Source organism: Ruditapes philippinarum, unplaced genomic scaffold (genome assembly GCF_026571515.1).
Source record: "Ruditapes philippinarum isolate M1 unplaced genomic scaffold, ASM2657151v2 ctg17350_1_1_1_1, whole genome shotgun sequence".
In the NCBI taxonomy this organism is placed as follows: domain Eukaryota; kingdom Metazoa; phylum Mollusca; class Bivalvia; order Venerida; family Veneridae; genus Ruditapes; species Ruditapes philippinarum.
The window spans coordinates 1-10,600 of record NW_026861153.1 but is presented as its reverse complement, the minus strand read 5'-3'; the positions used below and the strand labels follow the sequence as shown (position 1 = coordinate 10,600).

General features: G+C 31.1%; 1 protein-coding gene across 1 annotated transcript; it reads right to left on the bottom strand.

The window, feature by feature from the left end:
* Positions 1-2,577: 2,577 nt before the first annotated feature.
* On the bottom strand, positions 2,578-3,754 carry LOC132714708 (polypeptide N-acetylgalactosaminyltransferase 17-like). The gene has a single exon (XM_060697621.1). The coding sequence runs from the start codon at positions 3,577-3,579 to the stop codon at positions 2,578-2,580; it is 1,002 nt and encodes a 333-aa protein (XP_060553604.1). The 5' UTR covers positions 3,580-3,754.
* Positions 3,755-10,600: the final 6,846 nt, after the last annotated feature.

Here is a 10,600-nt window from a genome sequence, read left to right as displayed (position 1 = left end):
AAGATCTACATGTAAACTTGTTATTTAAAAGCGGGTGCCTTCAATTAAAAGACTAGATTAAGAGGCATATTATTTTGGTTTATTCACATGTAAATAGCCTTTCAAAAACATGTACAATGATTTAAATAAAACCAACACATTAGTAGTGCGTTTCAATGACACATGTTTGTTATAATTGAGCAGTCTTGTTCTATAATATTTCATAAAGTATATAATTATGTAAAATACCGTTATTTTTATTTTCTTTTACTGCCAATTGATAGAGTGCTTGGGTTATATTACTCGTGCCGACACTGTAAGTGTCAAATGGCAACTTTCCAGCTTGACTTGTGGAGGAAGATCAAAAAACTCTTTAGTATACGAGATGAGGTCAGAAAATATCCGGACTTTTGACTCGTTCTCGAAAACTATTTAATATTTAAAAAAAATCTTTCTTCTCTATTTCAAAATAATCTTTACCTACGTCTACGCACTTTTGCCATCTTCGTGGGAGCTTTTGTATTCCCGCTGTGAACCATGACGTAGACCTATGTTTTAGGTAATGTGTAACAGCAGATATCAAAGCCGCCCTTGTCTTATATTTCTTTCCAGCAAGCAATTTTTTTTCAGTTCTGGAAAGAAATAAAAGTCACAGGGGGCGAGGTCTGGGCTATTAGGAGGGTGAGACAACAATTGCCATTTGTAAGAGTTGATAACCTCCACTGTAGCTGCGGCGGTATGGGAGGGGGCGTTATCGTGAAGAAAGAGGACATTTTTCTGTGCTAACCTGGGACGCATTTGCTTCAGCTTTTCTCTGAGATTTTTCAGAATTACCTCAGAATAGTACGTTTACTTGGCTGTGACAGTTTGACCTTTTGGCATGAAATGAGTAAGTATCATTCCTCGTGAATCCCAAAAGGCAACAAGCATGACTTTGCCAGCCGAAGGAGACAGCTTAAACTTTTTAGGAGGTGGGGAAACAGCTCGTTTACACTGCTTTGACTGAGCTTTTGTCTCAGGTTCGGAATAATGAACCTACATCTCATCTCCAGTGATAATGCGAATCAAAAACTTATCTTCTTCACGATTAAAACGACTTAAATGTTCTTTTGCATTGTTTACTCTGGTTGCCTTTTGATCTGCGGACAGCTGTCTAGGCACCCACCTGACACTTACCTTGCTCAGCCTAGGTGTTCGTGTAAAATCCTGTGTGCCGATACCTTACTGATGCTAAATTTGTTGGCTACCTCCTCCAAAGTTACTCAACGATTTTTGTTGACAAAAGCTTTAACATTTGCTACCATTGTTGGGGTCACCGCCTCAGCTGGCCGCCCAGTTCTAGGCCTGTCACAAACACTTGTTCTGCCTTCACGAAACTGAGAAACCCAGTTGTAGAAGGTTGAACGTGATACACATTTATCAGAAAATCTTTTTAAGCCTCTGAAAGATGTGGCAGGGCTTTTCACCATCTGCAACCAGAAACTTTATTACAGAACGTTGTTCCTCTAATAAAGAGTCCATGATAGACGAAACACCTATCACATATCAGAGGGCAAAATACTGTGTATTCACAACTATCATTGAAAATAAACTGACCACGTTATTGGCGACTGAATGTTCCAATAAGTAATGTGTGTATATAGCTGCACGTAGAAAGAGAGGAGCATGAAAAGTGCGGATATTTTCTGACCGTCCCTCGTATTTTTAAGGTACGAGTGGGCATCTGAGTAGACCACTGATGTTCCGTAAAGTACGTTCCCATAGCAGTTAAAAATACACTACCGTTAAGCCAGTGAACGGTAGTGGAACATTAGACCGATTGGCAGTAGTATCTGTAAGCCAGCTGGGTATTTTTTATGCTGAAGAGATATAATATAAGTATCTGATTTTCATTTGTTAAAATATTGCAGGTGTCAATTTTCTATTGTTTTTTTCTGGAAGCAAGTGTGATATTTTCATTTTAATTATCATTTTATTTCTTGCATATTACTTCACAAAATTTATTGGCGCCAATTCCATTACATTTTAAAATGTTACGATGTTAATATATTCTATCGTTCCCTCATGCTATTTGGAAGGATTTTTATTCATTTTCTGGGCTAATATTTGCTAATATAGATATTCGTGTTTACTTTCTTCTAAAGCAATTTAAAATAAACATTTAAATGGATATAGATTTATCGAAGGCTTTTACTGCTGACTGAGTAAATTTTATATTCCAGTTTCACTGTTTTAAAGATTGCAGTCAACACGGAGGTTATTGCTCTTTTTAAGAAATAAATCTAATCAAAGAAAACTCCGTTTTTCTAGAATATATATATAGGTATGTAAGTTTTTATAGCTCAATGTAATCATTTCAAATTGTATCTCACAGAATAAAAGATCCTAAATTAAAATGTCTTTGAAGCTTATAACTTACAATGTAATAATTGTAAATGTCATAAATGGCACACTTAGAATTTCAAGAAAGCCAACTCCATTTTTGTAAAGGAGAATCAGTACACGTCTTGATAGATACTTGTCCATAATTGTTCACTGTCAAACAATCAATACTTGTATTACTAATAATAAAACCATTACTTTCATCAAAATTCCATTTTAATTCCGGAACGAATAAGTATTGAACTTGTGTGGGAAATTCAAGTTTTTCTTTTTCTGTCTATCAAACTTAATCCAATGGCTGCTAGTGCGTATATTCATATTGTCGGTGAGTACACAAAACTGGCTCACCTGATCGCCACAATGGGACGTTATAAGCTCGAAAATACCATCAATACTAGTAATTTCTAAACACTGATCTGTAGCATTATTGAAAATGTTCCCGCTTTTACGAACATTTTTCGGGATGAACGGATTTGACATTTTACGAAGTTGGTCAATATAATGTTGATATGGCTTGCAATTATTTAATATCTTTATTTTAAATCTATCTGTAAGGTCACCAGGGTCAATTTGTTTAGAATAGTTGCCTCTATGTAATGCTTCCAAAGCTAATTTTTTGCTTTCACCATCCATCCAAACAAGAATAAATCTGAGCTTATTTTTCTTTTTATAATCAAAATCGGGGTGAATGTTTTGCCAGGGGATATTTCTGTACAAGTGCCCTATTTTAGAGCAAGGTATCATTTCAACACGTCCGCCACAAAGCCATACTTTTACAGACAGCTCTATGTGTTCGAAGCCCCAAATTTCCATACCGGTATCAAATCCTCCAAGTTTGTAGAAAAACTCTTTTCTCATGGCAGTCATCATACCAGGAATAGTGCCATACTCAATTGGTTCAACACTTCCATTTCTTGTGTCCCGAAATGCCCGAGAATATGTCAACCATTCCTCAATTATTGTGATAGGGTCAAACGTACAAAACAGTTTATACTGATCATCTAATATAAATTCAAAGATATCGCGACCAATTTCCCCAACATGAGAAGTCAGTAATACATTTGGTTGCTGAACAAGTCTTAGCAAGCACGATATAGGTTCGTCCCTAAATGTGATCACAATGCTTACTGAAGGCAGGATTTCGGGATATTTTATTTTCTTGCATGCATCAGGCCGTCTGTCTGGAAGAATCCGCTTTATTCCAATAACATCACTCATAAAAACGTTTACACCACTTTTGAACGCATTTTCTCTGATTTGGAAATATTTATTTTCATCAGGGAAAAAAATTATTTCACTTTTAGCACCAGGTCCCGTATAATTTGGAAATTGTACAGTTTCTTTCTTACTATTAGTAAAATTACGTGCTGCCCCCGAAGTAAATATCTTGGGATATCTAATAGATTTAGTGTTCTTGAAGTTTTTATACACGTAATATAATCTACATATTAGTCCTATATGAACGACAAAGGTTAACACTAAAGCAACTTTAAAAATGAATTTACAATGAAAATATAATTTCATTGTGTTAAAACGTATTGTGATTCCTTTTGTATGATATTGACGTTTCAATCACAGTATTTAACACTCCTTTCTAATAATAACAGAAGGAATGTGCACATGTTGTGTTTAATCTCAAGTATTGATGCATACATAATTCAATAAAACTGTTATTTTTGTCTCGCTATTTTATCTTGCAAATGATATTTCATCATGCTTGTTTGTCATAAAATGTACATTCAGCATGTTTATATCCAGTAATGGTACATGAGTCTCAACTATATTTATTTGATATAAACAAAATGATTATCCATTCTTAAAACGTGTGATCTTAATCTAACGTAGTTTAAAATAACGCAATATCTTTGAGATTCTTATTACATATATAAATGATTCATTTAACATTAAATTTTTGGAATATTAAAAATAAATGGAATATAATACAACAGCAACTTGAATAGATCTTAAGCATATAATCGCCAGATTTCTATCTGTGGCTCATCAAGCTGTTTCCGTTTAACTCAGTTTGAATTTGAATATTCGTGTTAAATGGTCATTACATAAACGTTTTTATCCGAGAATAGATTTCTTATTCTTTAACATTCTGTCATGCCACATAATTATAGTTGTCGAGTTGTCACGCGGTTGAACTATCATGCAAATATTTTTTAAAAAAGTATAAAGAATTGTTAACAATGACAAGCTTCCCTTAAAATGTCTATATGCTAAATACTTCAATCAGAGCCATTAGAAAACAAACACAATATCCAAAAACGATGAATACGAAATAAGTATTTTCTGCCTATTGATACGGACTTAAATAGCTTAATCAAAACTAATTCGGAATAAAACACCTTAAGTAAAACTTACAGGGAATAAAAATGGATTGATCCCAAAACAAATACGGAATAAAAATAGTTTAATCAAAACTATTACGGATTAAAATAGCCTAATCAAAACTAATACGGAATTAAAAAGATTAATCAGAAAAATTACGGTTAAAAATTCTTGAATAGAACATTATACGGAAAAAAATAGTAATTGTAACTTAATCAAAACAAATCGGAATGTGACCATATGCAAACAATACCGATATGTAATTATTGCAAGAACATCAAGCAGTCAATACATGCATGGCAGTTTGGGAAAATAACAATCATTATTTTTCCCTAAGTTTTATCGTATGACAAGTATGGATTGATGAAAGTAGTTCTAAGTGTAAATATAAATGATTTACTATAGAAAATGTCTATTTTATTCATATTGGTAATAACATTACAATCGAATCTGACAGGTATCAGGCAACTTAAAGTTATGAAAAAAATATTTTATTTTGTTTTAAAGAAAAAAAATTATTTTCGTGATCTTTATCGAATAAATTTACTTTTTTTGCATTTGCATTACTAAACTTTTTTGTGTTGGCTTATTTCTTCTTCGGAATTATTGCAAACTAAGAAGGGCATCGGCGATATCGTACAATGAACCTATTTGCATAATTGTTTTCAAATGTCTCTACTTCAGTTTGCCTATTTAAAATAATTACATATCGTAAAGTGCTATTTCAATGGTATTGTGTTTTGTAGTCAATAGCAAAGCACAGTGACGCGTGTGTTCATGCCTTAATGAGGTATATGTTTCCTCATCACAATTACAGTGTTTCAGGGGAGTAGATGTCCCTGTACAATTAAGAGGGAAAATTGTTCACTTTCTCAAAGCCATAGCTTGTGTGTATAACACTTTATTACGGATGTTGATTTGCACTTTTGGCCAAATATACATAATTGAAGATATATAGTTAGGAAAGGAGATTTGAAATAGATTCATTTGCTTCTTTTTTAGCTTGTGGTACAACAATTTATTTGCATTTAATACCATTAAATAGACAATTTCAAATACAGTCAAATTCAACATTCAAAGGAAAGCAAACATTTCTTGCTTGCAAACTGACATTTATTTTTTGGACCCTATTTCAACCTGAAATTTTTTTTCAAATTAACATTTATTAAAAAATATTTAAGCATCTCCAAAAATGAGCGTGTAAGTTTATACTCTTAGACTATTGAAAATCTATATTTTCTCTACATGGTGCCATAAGCTCACGTTGTAACATATTTTTTTTCAATTTATCTTAATTTGACTTTGAGAATTTCCCAGTTCTTGTGTATTATTATTGTCAACCATATATGAAAATGGTGTAAACTTGGTTTGATTCAACCTTGCAAAATGCATGTTAATTATTTTAGATAAAATTTTATTCTCGGTCTGGCTTAATTTTGCTAAAATAGAGTATGTGGTTTTTTACAACTACTACTTAGACCTTTTTTTCGTAGACAAAATAAGTAACCTAGCATACATCCTTCTTTTAAAATGAACTGGTTGTCTATTGGTCTGTATAAAACACAACGTGGAACAATTGCAGTCAAAATAAGACATCTGTTTTTGAACTCCTTCCTTAGTTGACTGTGTTGTTTCTACATAAACACGATCTGGAATTATTGCAAATAACACGAGACACTAGTTTATATACTCTTACAAAGGTAAATTTGTCGTAATTTTACTGGCCTAAGTTCATTGTTTATCTCTACATATAGACGACTTTGAGTTTTGCAGATTGATTATCTCTTCAAACAAACCAACTTGAGTTATTGCAGATTAAATGAATCACTTGAATTTATACTTAAATCTACGTTAACTGTGTAACATTTTTTGTCTATGTTAACTAGATGTTTAACCTCATATTGTTTTGTAGCTTGAAGTTGTGTTTGTAACTATTGTATTTGTGATTGAATTTACAAGTAAATGTATTGAAGAGTGAAAACACGAAAACAGTGCTAAAACATGTTACTACCTATGTAAGGAATTATTTTATGTTCATCATTTTTACGTTTATCATATATTCCATAATAACTAACTACCTGTATATTTAAGGTCATCAAAATAATGTAGAACAGTACCAATTCTTGTTAAACTGCAAAGATGTGTAAACTGGACAATCTACACTGGTGGCAAAGCTCAGTCAGCCTTAATCAGCTACAAAATATCAATTTTGCCAATTGGATTAAGCTTTTATTTTAAGATTTGTTATTTTAGTTTATAATCACTAATACCTTCTTTATTGACGAAATAATGAAATTTCATGGAAAATGTTTTTAATTAAATAAATTTGGATTTCCAAGTTCTATTGTTTGTTTATTAGCTTAAGTGTTTGGGTTTATTATGTAAGCCGTTTTTATGTCAGTGCTAAAATTATTAAATTTGCATTATAGATAAATCACAGTGATATATACCTAGAGGAATCCAATACTTTCCTAGAAATCGGACATTTCATTAAAAGTAATCTATATAAATGGCATCAGGTTCGTTTGTTGTATTATGCGAGACAAAAATGTCTGCGTCCAAACAGAATGCATTCTGAAAAATGTTCTTGTATCTCGTCGGAAATCACATTCAGGTTAGTTTTACATATCTGTTTTACACTGAATTTATTGAATGGACTTGCACAGCGTCATAAAACTGCCTTTTATAAATTTCAGGTCAGTCAACAGTGAAGAGTCTTGTAAAAGCCGAAGATTGTGCACGTTTGCTGGCTTTATACTACTTGCATAGACACTATGGTAGCGCAAAGGTGACGTTGCACTTTTTATTTTCATGGAAATGAGATATTATCTTGTGGCCACCAAATAAAGTCATTTAGATATACGTGTCAACATCAAATATCAAATCTAACAGTTTACAATTTGTTTCACAAGCTACGAGTATTTATTCTGTCTGTTTTTCTTATTTCAGGGTGCCTATCTGAATAGTCTTGAATTTGTCGAAATTATCTAAATCTTGATTGTTTTTCTTAATCAACCACCCTCAATGATGCATCATTTGTGATGTGTGAAACTTTATAATCCTGTTTGTCTGTTAAAAGATCCTTATAATCCTGACACTGTCTGTTTAAAAGCACAAACAATTAAGACGTATGGTTAAATTGGAAGTCCTTGTCTACAATATTGTTACGCTGTACACAGAAATTGATAAACTCTTCTTAAATTCTAAACATTAAAGAAATAAAAACAATATTATTGTCCCAAGAAAGTGTAGTGTTAATGGCGAAATGTCCAAAAGTTATTATGTACATGATTCTTCATTTAAATAATACCTTATAGCAGTAAGAACTAAAATTTTGGTTTATATAATAGAGACTGGAAACAAGCTGCAGACTAAACATTTATGCATTATTGTCAATAGTTAGTAGAAGGAAATACAATGAAACAAAGAATAAAATTGCTTTGCTCAAGGTGAATGCTTACTTTACTAAATTCGTCTTAAATAAAATTATGTAAACATATTTTTAAAATATCTCTACCAGAAATATGGAAGTAAAAACAAACAAATTCAGACATAATTTTTGAAGCAGAAGTCATTGATAATTTTTTATGCTTATCAAATTATTAAGTGTTCATCTCAATCTTAGGGTTAAACTTTTTTACTCCAGCTTTATTCGTTAAGCGTTATAAATATGCAGTATAGACGTAACTAATTATTATAAAACAGCGTTTGCCAATAAATAGGAAGAAACATATTTTGTAATAAATATAAATGTTTGATAGTTGATGGCCAATAGCGTCAGTTGTCTCTGCCTGTTCGTTACTCTTTTATTTTTTTTCACCTTTTCGCCATGAGTAAAACCTTGCAGTGCTTTACCTATGGCAAAACCGTTACTCATAATATTTTGTGTTCCCAAATGTTCCACAATATGGACTCCTTACTGAATTTCTTGATTTTCTTTTAAATTCAATAACGAGTCCATATTGTTATCAAAGAATAAGTGTGTAGTTGTTTTATCAATTGCAATTTTCTTAAGTAATTATTATCATTATTTTCATGTGGTAATATATTTTAAATAATATGACTTTTATAATTATCTATAATTGCATATAATAATGAGATTCCAAGAGGAGGTATTTTCCAAAAATGGTCTCATTATATCTTGATAGATTTTACTGTGCAATTACAAAAATGTAATCTTTTATTATATCAGAAACCCACTCTCTCAAACGAATAAAATGCATCTTGACATCTTGAGACAGGTGATTGTTGTTATGGTTTTAATATTAGTAATCATATGATACAAACATCATATTCAAAATAACCCATAACTCACAGACATTTCTGATTGAATGTATTACCCATCCTTTTATTGAAAGTAACATTATAGTCTGTTTCCTTGAGTAATTTTATATGAAAGATAATTTGTTTACAATATTCGTCATAGATATCGTAAACAAGACGTGGGAGTGTTGACGTCTGATATTTAAACTATGTGAAGATATATGGTATGATATATCTTTTTTTTTCAAGTCAAATATCTTATTGGTAAAAACAAATACATGTTCATCGCCAAGTTACCGTGGCGGTTATAACATATTTACATAACATAAGAAAAGTATGGTAAAACGTTAACATAACTACTACAAAATACCAAAATGTCAATATGAGTCACAGAAGAAAATAAAGAATATATTAATATAAAAACAAATACCTACATACATAAAATCAACTGTTTGAGCTTCTCTTATACATAGCACAATAGATACACTTAGCTAAATTAACAACTATTTTCTTTTGCGAAGATTGCATAATTGATATAAATGTATAAATGGTTGGCCGATGACAATAATACCGAGGAAAACATTGACCTCTCTATTCACTATAGAATGGACAAACTAAAAAGAAATGATATTCGTTTTCTATTTGATGCATATTACATTGAGTGCATATACGTAAATCCCTATAAATATTTCTATGTCTTCCTTCTTCTATTAACAATTTATGGGATGAACATCTAAATCTTGACAATGCTTTACGATGATTAATGTTATTTACAACATCTAAGTACTTTTCTTGAATAATGTTAAATTTAAATAAATTGTAACTACAAAATTTAGGAAAACTACTAAGCTCAGAACACCATTGTTGTAGTTGTTGATCATAAATACTTTGTATAATATTTTTTAATTAGATGCTTGTAACATTAACATTGTTCCATAAATTTCCAAAACCTAAATCAGACAAAATTTTCAAACGTTTTTTGTCCATGAATTAGTCACATTAAGCACTCTATAGTAGTAAATGTTGAATACAAGACAAATAATCAATCAAATGAAATATCTATTGTTATATGGTATTGTTACAGTAGTTTGCTGTGGTGATAAGTTTTGACTTATTTAGGAATCACTTAATTTAATATAATAATAATAACACATTATAAAGAAAAACGAAGAAAACTGTATTTAAGTAAGTGTTTCAAATCCCCTGTTAAGGGTCCGTTTTCGTGCTATTTTCTGTCTTTATCCACTTTGAAAAGGTCGATATCCAGTAATGGTACATGGAGTCTCAACTATATTTATTTGATCAACAAAATCATTTTCCATTTTTAAAACTTATGATCTTAATTCAACGTAGTTTCAAAAAGGTCAAGGCCTTTGAAATTCATATTGCATATATAAACGATTCATATAACATAATATCTTTGGAATAACAAAAATAAATTGAATAGAATACATAAAAGTCTTTTCCCGAGATTAGCTTTCCTTATTCTTTATCACACAATAGTTGCGTGTTTCACGCGGTTTACACCCGGCAAATATTTTAACCAAAAAATAAAAATTTAACAAACTTTAAACTTTCCCCTTTAAAAAATTTATTTGGAAAAATTTTAATCGAGGTAAAAAAAAAAAAAATGATTCGA